At 44.5% G+C, this 19,311-nt stretch overlaps 1 protein-coding gene across 7 annotated transcripts in view; it reads right to left on the reverse strand.

Moving 5' to 3' along the window:
• Nucleotides 1–4,984: 4,984 nt before the first annotated feature.
• Nucleotides 4,985–19,311, reverse strand: part of ARHGEF6 (Rac/Cdc42 guanine nucleotide exchange factor 6) — a 126,917-nt gene continuing 112,590 nt past the window's right edge. For 4 of the 7 annotated variants that reach the window (XM_074206474.1, XM_074206475.1, XM_074206479.1 and 1 more), the window contains 7 exons: nucleotides 19,004–19,129; nucleotides 16,972–16,992; nucleotides 15,613–15,706; nucleotides 12,899–12,994; nucleotides 11,241–11,340; nucleotides 8,515–8,569; nucleotides 6,992–7,688 (listed from right to left, as the gene is read on the reverse strand). In XM_074206474.1, the coding sequence (XP_074062575.1) occupies nucleotides 7,548–7,688; nucleotides 8,515–8,569; nucleotides 11,241–11,340; nucleotides 12,899–12,994; nucleotides 15,613–15,706; nucleotides 16,972–16,992; nucleotides 19,004–19,129 (633 nt within the window). In that variant the 3' untranslated portion in view covers nucleotides 6,992–7,547. Of the gene's footprint in view, nucleotides 5,584–6,991; nucleotides 7,689–8,514; nucleotides 8,570–11,240; nucleotides 11,341–12,898; nucleotides 12,995–15,612; nucleotides 15,707–16,971; nucleotides 16,993–19,003; nucleotides 19,130–19,311 lie in introns of those variants that run through there. The other 3 variants (XM_074206477.1, XM_074206476.1, XM_074206478.1) reach the window with 3 other exon arrangements.

Here is a 19,311-nt window from a genome sequence, read left to right on the forward strand (position 1 = left end):
CCAATACTTACCACACTTCTAATTCGTGCAAAGCATTATACTAGAGATGCAAAGATGAAAAAATCCAAACCAAAATTAGTCCCTGCCTTCAAAGAGGCTTATGGTCTTATAGAAGAGATTCCTGAATTCAGGAAGAAAAGAGCAATTGCCTATAATGCCTATAAATTGCCATTGGAAATGGATATAACAAATATATATTATATATATAACTATGATAACTCCTTCCAGGAATTTCTTGATACACAAGAAATCACATATGGTCCAATGTACATGTGAACAAATTCTTTTTATATCATTGACAAGCCAACCACCCAGTCTTTGCTTGGGGACCTCCAGAGTCAGAGAACTTGCTACTACTCCTTAGGGGCAGCTCTCTTCAGTGGAGATTTTCTCCAGGCAATGAAATTGCCTCTCAGCAACTTCCCCCACCACTCCTAGCTCAGCCCCCAGAGTGGAGGAGAACAAAGTCAACCCCTTTTCCCCAGGAGTCCTTCAAATACTTGAAGACAGCTTTCCCATTCCCGGTGTCTTCTTTTTCCCAGGCTAAAACAACCCCAGTTCCTTCTTGGTTATCACACCTAGTCTCCAGTCCTCTCACCAGGTGATGGGGCAAAGGAAGGGTCCAGATAAATCAGTACTCATGCCCAGATGATGCTTCTCAAGAACAAGAAGAAGAATCTGTCTTCCAGGTGTGGATCTCAGTATCCAGGAGACCTGCCCTGCTCTGGCTTTCCAGAGACTATCCCTTGGCCATTATGCAAGATAATCAATGTCTACAGGGGCTTTTCCAAGTTGGGTATAAAGTGAGCCTCAGTGAAGAGCTTTACCTTAGCTAAAGCTAAGAGCAGAAATGATAATCCCACTTTCAGGGGATTCACTTGCAGGAACAAGGTAATAAGAGAAGATGGCAGTAATGGAAGTCACTGTGGGTCCCTCACTAAGAAGACCCCTAGACCCCAAAGAAAAGATTTTCCATTAAAAGACATCCTCCTCCCTCCTAACTTCATATGTATTTTGTATTGAGTTATGTTCCTATCATAAAGTCTGGCACACAGTAGATGCTTAATAGGACCAATTTAGAGGTAGCTAGATAGTACAGTAGATAGTCACAGAAATTTACTAGCTATGTGACCCTGAGCAAGTCACTTAACCTTTGTTTGCCTTCAGCCGTAAAATAAGGATAATAGTAGCACTTACTTCCCAGGGTTCTAAGGATCCAATGAGATACTTGGCAAACCTTAAATCACTAAATAAATACTAGCTCTTTTCTTCCTAATAAGAATAAATGTTTGTTGAATTGACATACATACTTTTAAATTGTTTGTTGAACACTTGAATGATTTTTCTCACGAGTTTTCTTGCGGAACACACCTCTACTTTTATTCTGGAGATAGTAACTGGCTGACAGCTGGTCCTTGTAGAATACTGAGGACTTAGGTATCCTGGACCAAGCAGTGGTGTATATATTCCCAAAGGTTCTCGCCAAGCTCAAGCCCAGAATGAACAAAGATGGTTGGAGTTGGCTTAAAATGGCGGAACTCTCTGAAAATTACCAGTTAGCAAGCAGTAAAAGTACAGACAAGAGGTCTTGCCCATGTGGTTAAACCAGAGGAAATCCTGTTGTGACACCCAAGTGAAAGAAAAGGGAGCCTGACTGTGGGAGCCAGAAGTAGACATGAGAAAAGAGGGGAACTATCAGGGTGATAGATTGCCCATTTAATAACTTTCACCTCTAAACAGTTTAAAATCGAAATGTGGGTGCTTATTAGCTGGTACTAAGTGCAATACAGTGGAGTTTTAATCTTTTTTTTTAGTTTTTTTGCAAGGCAAATGGGGTTAAGTGGCTTGCCCAAGGCCACACAGCTAGGTAATTATTAAGTGTCTGAGACTGGATTTGAACCCAGGTACTCCTGACTCCAAGGCCAGTGCTTTATCCACTACACCACCTAGCTGCCCCTTGTTTTAATCTTTATTCTCATATAGAATCATAGCCTGTAAGAGCTGAAAGGGACCTTTGAAGACCCTTTCTTCCAACTCCCTCATTTTATAGAGTAGGACTCTTGGGTCCAAAATGACAATACCATTCTACAGAAGGCTTAGTCAATTTTATCTTAGAATTACTGATGTCAAGCTAGAAGGGCTCTTAGGAGTCCCCTAAACCAAACACCCCTTTTTATGACAGATGAGAAAATTAATGTCCATAAATATCACCTGCCCAAGATGGCCCTGGTAGTCCGGAATAAATTTGAGATTTGAACCCAAATTTCCAGATTCCTAATCCAACACCCTACTCTCTAAGAATTCTCCCACTGAAGTCTTACATAACTTTGAAGGTTACCATATTCCATATTAGAAATGATGAAATCGAGGTTTAGGACCTCAAAAACCAAAGTGAATTGAGGAGGAATTTGAACTCAGATCTTTCTGATTCCAGGCCCAGCCCTCAATCCATGATGCGTCTCAGATCCCTCTGCCAATTCCTTAAGTGCCAAGTATCAAGCTACATACTGCTACAAAGACAACAACAAAACAGACCCTGCCTTTAGGGAGCTTGCAATCAAAATAATAATAATGATGAATAGCTAACTTACTACATGCTACACAAATATTATCTCATTTGATCCTCACAAGAACCCTTCAAGGTAGGTACTATTATGAGCCCCATTTTACAGATGAGGAAACTAAGGCCCAGGGCAACCAAGTGACTTACTTAAGGTCATTCAAACAGTAAAGATCCTTCAGAATGAGTCAGAGTCCTCTCCACCAGTCATACCTCTGACTAAATGGTCAGTGTCTATATGGGATACAAACCCTGTCTCTATCATAGTGGCCTTCAGTAATGCTTTCACAGATGACATATATCTTAGGCCAAACGTTCAGGAAGTTCCAGTGATACTGATGGAACAGATACTAGAGATCCCCTTGTTAAACCTTCTTCATTGGCTACTTATTGATGACTCACAAATTCTGTCTCCTTTAAACTGAAATCTGAACTGAAATCCTCCTAAATCTAGCTCTCTAGCCAGTGTTAGCCAGCCATGCCAACAGAGGGCAAGGATTTCTCTGTGACAAGTCTTCCTGCTCTCTTCCTGCCAAGATAAACTATGTGGGTAAAACAGCAATTCAGTGCAGTGGATTCAGAATTGGTTACATGGCTATACCCAAAGAGCTGGTCCCTGGCAATATGAAAGGAGGTCTCTATTAGAGTGTTCCAGGGATCTGATTGTTCTTGGCTCTATGCTATTCAGTAGTTTTTTCAATGATCTGGCTGAAGGAATTGTTAGTATGCTCATCTAATGTATAGCTGGTACAAACTGGGAGATATCGTTAGCGAGATATCGTTAGCATACTAGATGACAGTCAAGATCCCGAAAGGTCTTAACAAACTAGAACAATGGGTCAAATGTAACCAGAAGAAAGTTAAAAGGAATAAATGCAGTTTTATACTTGAGTTCAAAAACCCAACCTCCCAAGTCCAAATGAGGAGAACATGGCTAGATCTGTGGACCTTAGAGGGTCGGCATCCTCAATTATTAAAAAGTGTGCTATGGTGGACAAAACAGCTAATGTGGTCTTGGCCTTCATTAAGCAAGGGATAATAAATGAGATAATATTTGTGTAGCATGTAGTAAGTTAGCTATTCATCATTATTATTATTTTGATTGCAAGCTCCCTAAAGGCAGGGTCTGTTTTGTTGTTGTCTTTGTAGCAGTATGTAGCTTGATACTTGGCACTTAAGGAATTGGCAGAGGGATCTGAGACGCATAATGGATTGAGGGCTGGGCCTGGAATCAGAAAGATCTGAGTTCAAATTCCTCCTCAATTCACTTTGGTTTTTGAGGTCCTAAACCTCAATTTCATCATTTCTAATATGGAATATGGTAACCTTCAAAGTTATGTAAGACTTCAATGGGAGAATTCACAGCAATGACTGTATCATACTGTGTCTTAGTCACATCACATTTAAAGTTCTGCATTCTGTTCTGAACATCCACATTTTAAGAAGGAAAGTGATAAGATGAAGAGCTAAGGGAGTCATGTTATAACTGGCTAAAGGGAATGAGGGATGCTTAGCTTGCAGATGAGAAGCTTTAGAGGGATCATGATGGGGATCTTTTAGTTCTAGTTGGAAGCGGTATCTACCTGTCCTTCTTGGTCCTGGGGGTCAGAACTATGAGGCAGCTACAGTGACAGAATAATATAGCACAAGACTTGAAGTCAGGAGGACCTGAGTTCAAATCCGGTATTGGATACTCACTAGCTGGGTTATCGTGAGCGAGATACTCTCTGTGCCCCCACTTCCTTACGTGTAGCATAGGGATAATAACAGCACCTTCCTGCCAAGGCTGCTGTGAGGATGAAATGCGCTAAGATGCAAAGCGCTTTGTAAAACTCGAAGTGCTACTCAAATGCTAGTTATTATTATTATTGGTGTAATAGTATTATAAGAATTACAGTCAGCATTACTCATTGGGAGCGATGGGCAGAACTGGCAGAGAGGTAAATGTAAGGTTGAATGTAAGGGGGAAAATATGATTAGAAATGGAATTAGGGGAGTTGGTCACCTTGAGGGGGAGCTCTTCACACAAAGACTGCCCAGTGCTTAGGTTTGTTGTAACTGGGATTCTCACTCAGCTCCAGATAGGTTGAATGAAAATTCTGGCATAATTTGATCTCATCCTTGCTTTTCAAGATGAGTAAACCAAGGTTCAGAGCAATGATCTGTCTCAAATCACCCAACTAGACAGTGGCAGAGTCAGAATTGGACCCTGGGTTCTCTGACTCCTTCTAAAGTCTCCTCCCGAAGCTCTAAAGCTAACATCAGTTCCTCTGACCTCTTCCTTCAGACCAACAGAAGTCCACATTCATGGAAAACTACCAAAACAGTTTGTTCTTAAGCTATTCAACTCCATCCCTCCCACCCTTCCTCTTTACTGACACCAAATAGATGATCAGGAGAGTGAACACACACAAAAATGTCATTTATAAGGCATTGTTGACCTTCTTTATTGATTGAAAATGTCAATTTAAAAAGTGTTCAAAATCAAAACAGGTTAGAAAAACTGGGTTTGCATAAGAGAAATGACAGGAAATTAGCCTACCCTGGGAGAAGATGAATGATTCTGCCTCCTCACAGTGAGGCAGCAATCGAGAGGATAACAGGACCAGAGAATTTCCAAAAGCATTGTAAACAACGCAAATATGGAACCAGTGCTGTCAATTTCACATGGCTTCATTTCCTCGCTCTTGTTATTTGGCTCGGAACAGCAACAGCCATGCTTGGTATGGGTTCCAATACCCGAAGTACCATGCTTCTCCCATCAGGGGCTCAGAGACCTCTTAAGCAGGCGTCTGTAGAACTCAGCATTGGAAAATTGGTTTTCAGTACGATCTGCTTTCCTACCGTGACTATAATCCATTTGTGTTCCTTATGTTACTAAGAGTTTCCTACTGATCTTCTTCACATCATTCAGTGACTTCGGAGGGGACAATCCAAGAGGCCTGGCTTTGATTTGGGATGATGTCCGAGTCCTCAAAACAGCCATGCTCCTTGATATGTGACGATTATAGCTCATCAGAGGTCTAAAGTGAGAAGAAACTTCAAAGACTAACTAGTCTGATCTCCTCATTTCACAGAGAACAAAAATAAAGCCCCAGAGAGATTGTTTCAATTTGCTAGGCCTCAGTTTCCTTATCTGAGAAATGAGACAGCTGAGCTCCTTTTAGAAGGTAAAGGTCCCTCTCTCAGAAAGTCTCTGCTGGCCCTTCAGCCCCAGGAGGGAATGAAAGGTGAGGCAGAGGCTGCCCCAAAGGATTTTAGCTAAATGTCAGGGATGGGTGGTTTGCTCCCAGCATTCCTTTGGCTGCCCACTTCCTGAGAGTAGTACTTGCCCTGGGGAGCAGTAAGCAAAAAGCAAGGTACCTTACTGTGTAGCAGCAGGGACTAGAGACCACCGAGTACCGGGGGGGAAAGAGGGTGGCCGGTTAGGGGAGTGAAGCATTTGCATAAATTGACACTCATCAGTATTCATAGCAAACACATCTGGAGAACAACTTTTTGTTTGTTTATTTTTTTCCTCAATCTAATGCCCCTTTTTATTTCCATCCCTCAAAAGGGATCGTCCCTCGCTGGTCAAACTTCACCTGCCTTTGGGACTTCCTAATTACCTACCACCTATCATTTTCTTAATTGTGCTCACTGAGACCTGGGATTTGCTGACTAGTCTATGGCTATGAGCTACAGCTGGGTCTGGACTACTGGGATTCCAACAAAGTCACTGAGGCAAAGACCAGCCAGCTCCAGGTTGGCCCCACCTTTGGTTGGGCAAACAGTGACCTTCCCAAGTGGAGCAGATTCCTGCAAAGGATCTTTAAAGGTCTCCTCTTTGGGGAGTCAGGGGGACCGCTCCACCTCTTGCCACAGCCTATAGGGGGACCAAGGAGCAGGAACCACTTCTCTTGGTGGACTCTTGAGACGCGCCAGTGCCGGGAGGTTGGAATCCCCAAGTAGGACGCAAGAAGCGATCACGGTCTGGCTACCAGAAGGGGAATGATGTAATGCTGGGTATGGTGAAGTCACAGAACTGGGGAAATGCCATGTTCTATATCTATGATGCTCTAGCAGGAGAAGTTGCCACATCGTTGTCATCACGCACTAGAAAGAGCTGGCCGGCATAATGGCTTGTTATTTGTGGCCATGATGAAAATTCCAGCTCCACTGAGTTAAATCAAGCATGTCAATTAGACCAACACAAAAGCAATGAAAAGAATACTGAGTCTCTCATGTTATCTTGTGAAAAATTAAAGGAAAAGAAAACTAATCATTGGAGGCTTGGGGGAAGGTTAGACTGGGCACACAGCTTATAGGATTTTGATGACCATTAAATTAATTAGATACCACTTCCTACACAAGGCTTTTCTGGATAACTCACCTACCCCCTCAGTGATTGGAATCCCCCAATTACTCCATATTGGTTTAATACATATATATATATATATATATATATATATATATATATATATATATATATGAAATTGGTATTGACGAGTGGTATTGACTCCTCCCTGAATACAGCATCAGTTTGTTGAGGGTAGGAGTCATTTCATTTTTGTCTCCATATCTCCAGAGTTGAGCACAGAGCCTGGTAGGGGCTCATCGATGCTTCTTGAATAACTGAGGGACTTCAAGATCTTGAGAGGAAGGAGTGGGTATGTCAGCCTCCTTCACTGGGCACCCCTTGGCAGTTTCTGAGAGTGGCTTTGTCCAAAGGACTAGTGACCCATCCAGCTGAAGAGGAGATAGAATAGACTGTGAACCCAGGGTCATTTGCTGACCCCTCTTATTGCAATAATTCCTATTGATTTCATTTCCTTATTGAATGGAAGGCTATTTTCACTAAAAATTCCTTTTTTCCTATAAGTGAAAACAGCCAAATACATAGAAAGCAGACAAGGCAAGGAGCAGAGTAAGCCAAAGGGTCTGATTTTCTTTTCTGGAGATCCCAAGTCACACCTGAAGGAGTGCTGGCAGCATAGGTGGAGTAGCTTCAAGCCAGGAGGGAGGCCTTGCCACTGGGGTCAGCCCTCATACACTCATCTGTTTGTTTCAACAACCTTCTGACCAACTTTTCCAAGTCTTTCCTTGACTTCAATTCTTCTTCTAGGCATTGCTTCATTTTTTTATTTTCCTAAGTGGGCAAAAACAAACAAAAAAAAAAAAAACCAAGAAAACATCTATTCTGGAGAAAAGCAAAGTCTCAGGCTTCACAGAATCCAGGGGTAGAAGTTAAAAGAGGATGGTATCAACCAGGTCCAGCCCCAGAGCCCAGTATCACTTACAACTTCTATGGGATGGGAAAGAGGAGAATATGGGGGTTGGGGTTGGGAGGGGAGCTTGTCGTATGAAAGCTAATAAAACACCCCAAAGCTTATTGTTGTATGGGATCCCAGACACAGAGTACATATATAGCCTAGGAGAGAAGACCACTGGGTTATGGTCAAGCCCCAATGGTATTTGTCAGTACTGGACAAGATCCAGATTATGGTAAGAGTGAAAGGAGGAAAACTTTCCACTCTCTCCCTGGTCCCTATCACCTACCACTGCCCTCTGGCTCCCCAAATCTGTCTTAGTTCTTTAGTTCCCAACCCCAGAATGAAGCCTGTGCATTGAGGAATGCTGGCTAATGGGAAGAACCAATACATGAATTTCAATTCTGTTGATACATTGTTGGGAGTAATCACTTCCTTCTTAATAAGAAATGTCTGCAAGGCGCAGGAACAGGAGTCTTAGTCATAAGTCAAGACTCCATAAGTCATGGAGTCAAACCTAGGGATTCAACTGTGAAGTGCAAGCAGGAATTCCAAACCTGGACCACTGATGGCTTTGGGCAAGGCAGGGCATCCTTGTGAATCAATGACAAACCCCTTATCTTTAACAAATGTGTAAAGAAAAGCCCAGCTGCTCATTGACTCACCACCCTTGGCCTCTGCTTTGGTCTTTCCAAATTCTCTTACCTGCTTTAATTCCTTGACTTCATCCTTCAGTGCATAAACAGTGTCAACAAGGCTTCTGGGAAATAGACAGAACTGAGGTTAGAAGTCAACATGGGAATAGTTAATGAAAAAGGACATTTATAAAAGCGCAGACCCTGGGGACTATTTCATTTTCTAGACAATCCCAGATCTAAACCATTCGAGATAGAAACCTCTCCTTGGAGATTATCTAATTCAACCATCTCATTTCAAATACAAGGAAACTGAGGCCTAGAGAGGGAAAGCAGATTGCCCAAGATCACACAGAAAAATGGTAGTAGAGTCAGGACTTAGTGGCACCTACTGACTTGGCAGAGTATTCGGAGTACTGCTCACAGGTGAAATTAGGCCAATGTTTCATAGTTTTAGGGGTAAATTACAGTTGTAACCATTAATTCATTCTTTTTTTTTCTTTTTTTTAAGTTTTTGCAAGGCAATGGGGTTAAGTGGCTTGCCCAAGGCCACACAGCTAGGTCATTAAAGTGTCTGAGGCCAGATTTGAACTCAGGTGCTCCTGACTCCAGGGCCAGTGCTCTATCCACTGTGCCACCTAGCCGCCTCATAAACATTAATTCAAATCCTGTGTCCTTTCACTTCTGTCCTGCAAACCCCTCCATCTTTATCATGTTCTTTGTAGTCTTAGACATATGCAGCAGGAGAGAAGGGACCCCACCTATCAGGTCTAGGCCTCTCTCCTAGCTCAAAGTCCACCTTCTACAGAAAGCCTTCCTCCACCTTTTTTTTTAGGTTTTTGCAAGGCAATGGGGTTAAGTGGCTTGCCCAAGGCCACACAGCTAGGTCATTAAAGTGTCTGAGGCCAGATTTGAACTCAGGTGCTCCTGACTCCAGGGCCGGTGCTCTATCCACTGTGCCACCTAGCCGCCTCATAAACATTAATTCAAATCCTGTGTCCTTTCACTTCTGTCCTGCAAACCCCTCCATCTTTATCATGTTCTTTGTAGTCTTAGACATATGCAGCAGGGGAAAAGGGACCCCACCTATCAGGTCTAGGCCTCTCTCCTAGCTCAAAGTCCACTTTCTACAGAAAGCCTTCCTCCACCTTTTTTTTTAGGTTTTTGCAAGGCAATGGGGTTAAGTGGCTTGCCAAAGGCCACACAGCTAGGTAATTATTAAGTGTCTGATCCGGATTTGAACTCAGGTCCTCCTGACTCCAGGGCCAGTGCTCTAGCCACTGCGTCACCTAGCCGCCCCTCCTCCAACTTTCGTAACTCCAAGGTCTCTCTTATGTTGATTCTTTTCAATTTATTCTCCATATGGCTTATCTGTATATAGTCTATATTGTCCCCTCCATTAGACTGAAAGCCTCTTGAGGGCAGGGACTGTCTTTTGCCCTTCTTTGTATCCTCAGTGCTTAGTATAGGGCCTGGTACAAAGAAGGAGCTTACTAAATGTTGACTGACTGACTGATGCACCCAATACCTCCCTTAGCACTGGACAAGGGAGTCAGAAAGATGTGGGTTTGGATCCTGGCTCAGCCATGGGCCAACTGTATGACCTTGGACAAACCACTTGACCTTGCTGGTCCTCAGGTTCCTCGCTTGTAAAATGGGGTTCATAATCCCTGTTCTACCCCCCCTCCCCATGGGGTTGTTATAAAGATCAGAGGATGATGGGTATAAAATACTTTCAGAACCACTTAGAACCAAAGGCAAGTGAGGATGGGGACCAGGAAAGGGTCCTTTGAGTCCTTTGGACGCTTGCAAAGAGCTTGCAGACCTGAAGATAGCAGGGCCTGAAGCTGCCCTGCCTGGGGGTAGCAGGCAAGGCCACAAGGCACCTGATCAAAGCATTAGAGGAAACAAAAACCCAGTTCTTCCAGGGATCATCCTAATCACAAGAGCAACATGAACAGGTGAGACTGGCTGGCTTGGATTTTCTATGAGCTTACAAAATGCAATATTTTGTCCCTTAGACAAAATAGTCAAGTCCCCAATGACTGGCCAATTCAGCTTCTGTCACCGCCATTCCACCATAGCATGTATGTGAATATTTCCTTTCAAAGCACATGGGGCTGGCTATCATCATAAACCAGACTGAGAACGAACTAGGCCATAGAGGGCTACCCCTAACTCAAATCTCACTTCCACTGCTGACTCAAACTACAAAGAAAATGTGTCTATTAGAGGCCCCCCCAGGACTTCGTAAGTCTGACAATCCCTCAGAAGGGCTGGTGGCACTGCTCACATATCCTTGGGGATGGCCAGGTCTCGGGATTCTCTTCATGACATGAGTCTGGGACAGACCTTCAGGGAGAACTGTCAGACAACAGGCTCTGTGCTCACTGGAGGGTGCCACACCAAGGGTCTTTGGAACAAGTGGGAGAGAAGAGACCAAGACACCCTTGCACTCCCAGGAGCATTAGATCCCTCCAACCTGTGAATAAATCTAATACAGGCTAGGACACAACAAAGGCAGCTAGACATCTTCTTCTGGGCCTCAGCAAACATTTTAGGGAATTTGGAACTGGAAGAGACATCAGAGGCCATCTATTCTGACCTCCTCATCTGTCATGGGAGGATATCCAAGCCTCAGCAGTGCCCTGGGGTACTTAGGTAACCAGTGGTAGTCTTAGACTCCAAATCCATGGTACTATACTTCTCCACCCCCTTAACAGGCATACCAGCAGCTGGAACACCTCTCCAAGCCTCAGATAAAAAAAAATCAAAGAGACCTCCCATTCAACTTACTTTTCCTCTATAACTGTCTGCCCATTGCTTCTTGTCTCTTCCACGATAATTTTCTCTTCCTCTGGGAGTAAGACCTGTGGGATGGAATCCTTGCGGGCACCTGGGAAGGAGAGGTACTAATGAGGAAAAGGAGCAGGGACGTCAGCTGAAATGCTGTGCAGAAGGCCAAATCCCTTCCAATATTCCTAACCATGAGTTCTATGGCAGGGAGCAGACAGGCTATCATGGACAGGGTCATGTGCCAAAGAACACCTTAAAGGATGCACCTAATTCAGGGGTCTCTGAAGTCCACATAAGTCACATTCTCTTCCCATCTCTCAGCAGAGAGGTGGGGGGCCACAAGTATGGTATAAGGCATGCCTTGTCTGCCATGGAAGAGTTGTTGGTTTGCTCTTCCTAATTGGCCTCCTCTGTTACAAAGACGGGTTCCATTGTGGCTCTAGGGGAGTCACTAAAGTGACAGCAATGTAAGAAAAGAATATCGTTAAAACATTCCCCCCATTCAAAAATAAAATAAGACAGGAAAGAGCATGGCAGATGGGAAAGTCACTTGCTATCCCAAGAGGCTATGCTACCACCTCTGCAACCAATTATATTTAACCCCAAGTATTTGCTCAGCCTCTTCAGACCTGTCAGACAGAGAAGCCACAAGAAAAGACCACCAAATACCTGTTGGCATTGCTCAAGCTCCTTCCTAGACTGTAAATGACAGGAGGGCAAGGGACCCTCCTTCTCACTGATCTATGGCTCTCCTAGCACCAGTGTGGGCAAAATGGATGCAGGACCAGTATTTTATATCTCTCACACTACTACAACTTGGTGGGGACAAGAATCCTTGAAAAACAACCCAAGTAGGGCAACTAGGTGGCTCAGTGGATAAAGCACTGGCCCTGGAGTCAGGAGGACCTGAATTCAAATCTGATCTCAAACACTTAATTCCCTAGCTGTGTGACCTTGGGTAAGTCACTTAATCCCATTGCATTACACAAAAAACCAAAACAAAAAAAACCCCCACATGAGAACTGAAAGGATGGTTGGCTTACTTTGGCCAATGCTGCTGCCCCCCTGCCACCATAAGGCCAAAAGTCGATGCTCCTTGCCTGAATTCTCACCCTTTCTCCAACAGCACCTGCATAGGAGGCACTATTTCCAGATTTTCAGTACAGCTTGTGAAGCCGGGCTTTGATGGAGCCTCTTTCTCAAAAATGTGCAACTGATCAAAGATAGTATTTTTAACTTCCTTTCCAAATGTGCCTAGAAGATGAGATTAGCATCTGCTCACAGACACAGGCACTCTCTGGGCTCTTTAATTCCTAACAAGAGCTGGGGAGGGTATCTGCATACTTCAAAGAAAGGCATTTTAAAAAAAGTTTGGGTTTTTTGTCTTTTTCATTTTTATCACCTCCAGTTTTTGCACTCTTTTGCCCCTCTCTCTAGGTGGAGCTGAGCAACGCATAAACAAAGGGCTGAGTTGCTACAACAGCCTTATCTTCAAGATCCAGTCCTGTGCGTGGTCACCACTACTCCTGTTTCCTGACTGCTTCAGTCACACTAGGCAGCCAGTGACATGGCTCTGCATCTTGGGAGAGGCAGCCATCACTGAGAAGCTGGTCAGTGGCAGGGAGCAGAGCTTATATCCCTGGGGGAAGAACACCCACCTGAGACATGGCTTTGCTGAAGGCCTGCACTGGCACTGGTGCAGTAGGCCTCAATCACTCTCAGGATCTGGGCATCTTCTTCCAGGGCAGCTGTGCCTGGAAAGAGAGAAGGAGCAATTACTTTGCAAAGACCACTCACAAGGAGCCCTGGGCCTAAGCCATGGGGTATTATCCCTCTGGCTGATTTAAAGTAAAGAGAACCCATGATACAGGGGTGCCAGAGCACTAAGTCAGGCCTGACAGAAGGAAAGGCATTTCTTATCCACTGAGTCACATCACAGGAGCATCAGAGGACTCTAGATAAGAGTGGATAGGGACCTCCAAAGTCAATGTACCATATCCCCTAGTATTTTACAAAAGAAAATACTGAAGCTCAGAGAGGTCACAGGATCTCAGATCTATCTATACTGGAAGGGACCTCAAAAGCCATCTCATCCAGTTCCCTCATTTTCCAGATGAGAAAGCTGAGGTCCATGAGGGTATATCCAGTATTACATCAGTAGTAAATGACAGAGGGAGGATATGAACCCAGGTCTTCTGACTCCCCATCCCAGTTTAAATGGTAGCTCCAAGGCCATTTCCTCCAAAAAGTCCACTCTGTCATCTTGCTGCCAATAGCACAAGCTCTGACTCACCTGCCTCATAGTATCCCATCTTGGGCAGTAGGACCTACCACAGTGCTTGTGGTGGGAGATATGGGAAATGCCTAGGCCTAAGCTTTCTATGTCATAACAATAACGTCCATAATAGTAACTCCCTTGAACTCCAACTCATGTTGTGAGAGGAGAGGTACATGAGCAAAGTAGAGGAATGGAGAGAAGGGACATTTTTGCAAGGCAAATACCATAGGGAAACTGAGGCCAAGAAAGGCAAAAGAATTTGCCCAGAATCACAGAGCCGAGTATCTAAGGTAAGATGCACCACCAGATCTGGTTGACTCCAAGACCAGGGCTCTCTGCCTGTTACTCCATGAGCAGTATTCTTCCCACTGCACCAAACTGTTAGCCCAGTCAGGGTGACCTGGCTTCAAATACCATCTCTAGGTCATGGACACTTCCTTTTCCATCTGGTTCATGGGCCTCTCGAGGCCTAAGAGCCCTCTGGGCCAGAACTAATACTCATTCCTTAACATAGGTCTCAAGAACAGAGCCAATGGTCAGTCTGCCCCTGTCATTGCTTGAAAAACATTGGACAAGACTTATTTTTAAGTCCACACCTCCCCCAGTGGCGGTCTTATTTCCGAGTCTAATTTCTAAGGCAATTAATAATTGCTAACCTTTACATAATGTTTACTGTGTTCCAGTCATTGTGTTAAGTGTTTTATTAATTAGGTAGTGCTATTATGATTCCCATTTTACAGATGAGGAAACTGAGGCAATTCACAGCACACTAGAGTGTCTTCAGATTCTGAGAAGGTTTCACTCATGAGGCCTAGCTCATCTACCATGGAAAGCTCTCTGGCATGTGAAACAGACTCCTAAAGGAGTAAAGGACACACCCTGACAGACACCCTGCAGTTGTGGGTTTGGGAGGGCACCCACAAAAATGAAGCTGAGTGACATCTGATTGAGATGCCAATAAGGTACAAGAGAGCATCTTGGCTCCAAGGCATCCCCAACCACCTTTTGTTGTTTTGTTATTTTCAGTTGTGTCCAACTCTTTATGACCCCATTTGGGGTTTTTTTTTGGCAGAGGTCCTGGAGTGGTTTACCAATTCCTTCTCCAGACTATTTTACAATCAAGGAAACTGAGGCAAACAGGGTGAAGTGATTTGCCTAGGGTCGCACTAGCTAGTAAACTAGTGAGGCTGAATTTGAACTCAGGAAGATGAGTCTTTCTGATTCCAGGATCTGTACTCTATCCATTGTAGCGCCACTTAGCTGCACCACCCCCCCAGTCTGGCTATCCTCTACCTTTGTTTGTGGTGCAATAGCTGCCCCTTTCCAGCCAAATATTCCAGCTGCAGGTCTTAGGAATGCAGGCTATTCACAGAGCCTGGAGACAGTGGGGATTGCTGCTGATGAGTCTGGGTCCCCTTCAGATTCAGGGGGTCCCAATGCAAGGGCTTTATCAAGGACCAAATTTCTTTAAGGGGCTTTGGAAGAAAGGGGAGAAGCAGCTGCCTACACAACTGGGGTATATAGACTGTGACTGTGACATGTTCTAATGAACTGGTGTCATGTGCTTTTCTCATGTAATCACACTCCTTTTTCATATATTGGCATATAATGGCATGCACATACCACTGTTATATGGGCATTAGTGGGACTCTCCATGACACCCATCTCTAGCCACTGTCTTCAGCTCTGTTGGTGATGTTCTATATGGACCTATTATGTGAGTCTTGCATTTCTCAGTCCCTAGCTGTTCCCTACTGTCTGCCTCAGTTTCCCCATCTGTAAAACAGGAATGAAAACCCAACAACCTCCCAGGGTTCTTGTGAGGATCAAATGAGGTGATATTTGTAAAGTCCTTAGCACAGCGGCTGATACACAGAAGGTGCCATATCAATAGAAATTCCTTTCCTCTTCCCCTTCTCCCCCTCACATTCAAAAGTGTTTTTTTTTAACCCTCAGCTTCCTCCATAGTCTGTGGTCATGCCCACTCTTTAGTTCTACTCATTCCTAGAGGTAGAGGTGTGAGTGGGCCCAGATGGCATTACTTAAGAGCTGAGGAGCCTTAGGCCAAGTTGCCTGGCCACCCACAGCACATACTTTTCCTAATGACATATTCTTCCTCTGATGCTTTCCTCTCCGTTTTTCTTTTATGGAGAAATTTCTTCATTGTTTTAGGGCTCTTGCTGGAATCCTGTGAGAGACAGAATGTTCTTGATATATTAAATCCTTCCCAAAACCAGAACCCAAGGTCAAAAAGACAAATCTGTTAAAGAGAAGGTCCCTGTCTGTATTTGCTCAGCCATATGCATTAGGGCAGGACAGCTTGAAATCACTGAAGAGAGAGACCACCCATGTTCTCTTCCAGCACTCCTCAGGTGGCTGGTGATGAGAGCTGCATGAACACCCAGAAGGGTGGCTAGAGAGGTCCCAAGAAGGATGCCACTTTCAAACAAAGAAAAATGGCAAGACTCCCCAAGAGGTTCATGTCTATTGTCATTAGCAGAGGCCTGGATTTGGGGTTATCAAGAAGTTTCAGACAGGTTTAAAGGATTCATTTTGGAAAGAGTTCTCTAGTCCCCATGCCAAGAGGGGGAAACTGAGGCTTCACTGCCTGAAGGCTAAGTGACTTTCACAAATGTGCCGCAGACAGGAACTAAATAAAAAAACTCCTTAGTACATAGAACTGGCTTCTGGTGACTTGATCAATGGTTCCCCAAATTCTAAGTGATCAAATGTATTTGGCCATATCTGGGCAAATTTTGAACAAGTAGCCCTGTCATGTCAGCAGACTGAAAAGGAAGAGATTTTCAAGTCCGACTCATAAGTCGAAATCAGAAAGTAGATACAAAAGGTGTGTCCCTCATCACACAGGGACAAATCAATTGGGATCCAAGAGTTGGAAGGGACCTGGAGGTCACTGCACCCAAATTTCTGTCCTCCATATGGCAGTCTACTAGCACTACTGTCTCTGACACTTACTATGATCTTGGTTGGCAAATCCCATGAGTTCTAGATGAGTTGCCAATCTGTACTGGTGGAGGGAATCTACACACAGGGAAATCTAGCCCTACCCTGATGAAATAAAAGGTTCAGTCACAGTTTTCCCAGCCCAACACCCCCCCCCACCCCAACTGCCATTCAATTGAGTGCTACCTTGGGAAGGTGCAGAAGAGCAAATTTTCTCCCCCCAACCACAGTTAACCCTCTATGACTTGAAAACAGCGCAAGAGGGGAGGAAGACGCCATGCAACACATCTAGGAGTGTTTAGTAAGCAAGCCGTCATACAGATTAGCCCAGATCTCCCCAGTACTCACCATGGTGTGGTAACATTCTCAAGTATTGACAGAGGGGAAAGACATGGAAAAGGGCAGCTTTGAGCATTAGGAGGAGTTATGTAATAGGGCAGAACAAGCATTAGGTCACAATGAGGGCGTGGGGACACTTACTACCCTTACCTTTAAGATATAAGACATCCTCTAAAAAGGGATATGTAAAGAAAGAGAAGAAAAGCGTGAGAAGGGTTGATTGTTACACTGGCCAAGTCCACTGCGCAATCATCTTAAAACAACATGAGAGATGTTAGTATTGCCCTGAGCCCCTCAGGAATGGTCACTGCCATTTTGACAGCTTGCCCTGTTAGTTGTCCATGGAAAATCATGCGCTAGCCCAGTGAATACAGCCCCGTGCAGAATCCCAAATGTTGAGCACTCCTTGCTGAAGACACATTAACCCACTCCCTCCAATAGAGGGAAAAGGGCTCATGCCTGAAGTTTTAATAGATTAGTTGTGTGCAGAGGGAATTGGCGGGCATTACCTTACCCAAAACCTAACCAGTTCCCCACTGACAAAGGAGCATATCGCCACCCATCCATGTCTGGCTATCCCATATGACTCCTGTTCATGTTCTTTCCCATTTTAATGTTTAATGGGCACAGAATACTTGAAGGAAAGATGAGGAGAGAGATTACTGGGAAACATAGGGTCATTGTTGCTTAGGTCATCTTCAACACTGGACCCCTGGGTGATTTTTGGGAATCCAGAACAAATAGAATGTTTCTCAGTCCTCCTCTTGAGAAGCCATTATAAACTGAAGCGTCAACTCAGTTTTTCTGGCTTTGAAAAAGAGATCAGTGAGTCCTAGGGGGCTCCGTTTTCTTCTGACTTTTTCTGCTCTGAGTGCTGAGGCCATGCATCTGGCAAGGCAGCCAAATGTCCAGTCTTATATGAAAGTACTGTGGATTAGAGCTAAACTGTGTCCTATTGCCTGACTACCATTCAGAAGGTTGCTTTCCCTCACCCCCCCCCCAACTTAGGTCCACCCCTCTGCCAAGAAAGCTGCTTCCAGCTGACAAAAACAAGTTTACTCAACACTGAATCAGACCTGGAAAAGGAACTTTTACTTGTGATTGAGCATCTTTTCTGAAATCGGAAACCAAGACTAGAAACAGGTCAGGGAAATAGGCTCCGATGGGCTGGAAAAGGTAAAAACTGAACACAGGTTACGTCAGCTGCTGACTGGGGTTTCCTGGCTACTACCCGAACAGAAACAGGAGGGTGAAATCCCCACATCCCCAGCAGGCACTCTGGGCTTCACTCTAAGAGGCTCCCTCCTCCCCCCTCTTTTCTTCTATGAAAGCCCTTACAGAGAATTGTCTGTCCTTGCCTCCTGCAGTACATGGGGCCTTAATTTCCCAACTCTGACCTTCCTGCTTCTGGACTTCCCAACTGAATGCACTTTGAGGCTTCGCCATCTCCAAGCAGGTGACTCAGGAGCAATTCCACCCCCCACCCACCCACCCCAGAGTCTTCATGTTTAGAGCTAAGAAACAGTTGCTGAAAATCTAAAATGTTGAAAGAGAACTCTAAGGAGAAATTCAGTTCCACTCAAGATGTCACAGGCTCACACATTTGGAGTCGAAAGGGACTTCAGAAGCCCTCTAGTTCCATCCTCCCATTTTACAGAGGAGGAAACTGAGGCCTAGAGAGGGGAGGGAGACTCGCCTAAGGTAATTTAGCTCATAAGTGGCAAAGTCAAGATTGAAGCTCAAGTCCCCTGACCTTAAATCATAAGAGTACCTTTTCCCATCATCCTACATTGCCTCTGTTTCTTATTTGAGACTTGGGTGTGAGTTATCCAACATTATTAAATACAAGGATCACTTTAAAGTTTCATCATTCATTAAAGATCCCAAGCAGAGTATGCAATTGGAACCCCTTGGTGCTTAGCACCTTAAGGACCAACAAAATAATCAGGGTACACAAAACAAGCTCCCAGAGGGAGTGTGGGTATGGAGATTGACAGTCTGCAGGGAATTCAGGAAATCTAACTAATAGTGGAGATGATGAAGAGCTACTTGGGCTCTAGCTAAGTGTGTGGGAACCCAGAAATGTTTGTCCATCCCCCCCAAAATTGCCCTCCAGTAAAGGGAAATGGCCTTGAAACTCCCTTCTTGGCACAAAGAAATAGATCACTTATAGTGAGATTACCTCTTTGTAACCTAGAGCTGCAGAAGGTCTAAGAGGAGGTGCGGGTCTGAGACAACTTAAGCTCCAGGGTTTTTGAATTGGGGGAGGCTCCAGTGGTCCTCGAGGTTGTCCGGCAGCACTAGAAGACTGGGAAAATGTCTCATGAGATGCTGGCATTCTGCCATGTCAACATTACCATAAGGTACACGAGGAGAGAACAAGTCATAGGCACAGAACAGAGAATGGCAGGACTGGAGAGAGCATCTAGTCCACCAGTAACCCCACCTCATTTTTCAGGTGGGGAAACAGAGGCCCAGAGTTAGGAAGTT

The sequence above is a fragment of the Macrotis lagotis genome, chromosome X (genome assembly GCF_037893015.1).
Source record: "Macrotis lagotis isolate mMagLag1 chromosome X, bilby.v1.9.chrom.fasta, whole genome shotgun sequence".
In the NCBI taxonomy this organism is placed as follows: domain Eukaryota; kingdom Metazoa; phylum Chordata; class Mammalia; order Peramelemorphia; family Peramelidae; genus Macrotis; species Macrotis lagotis.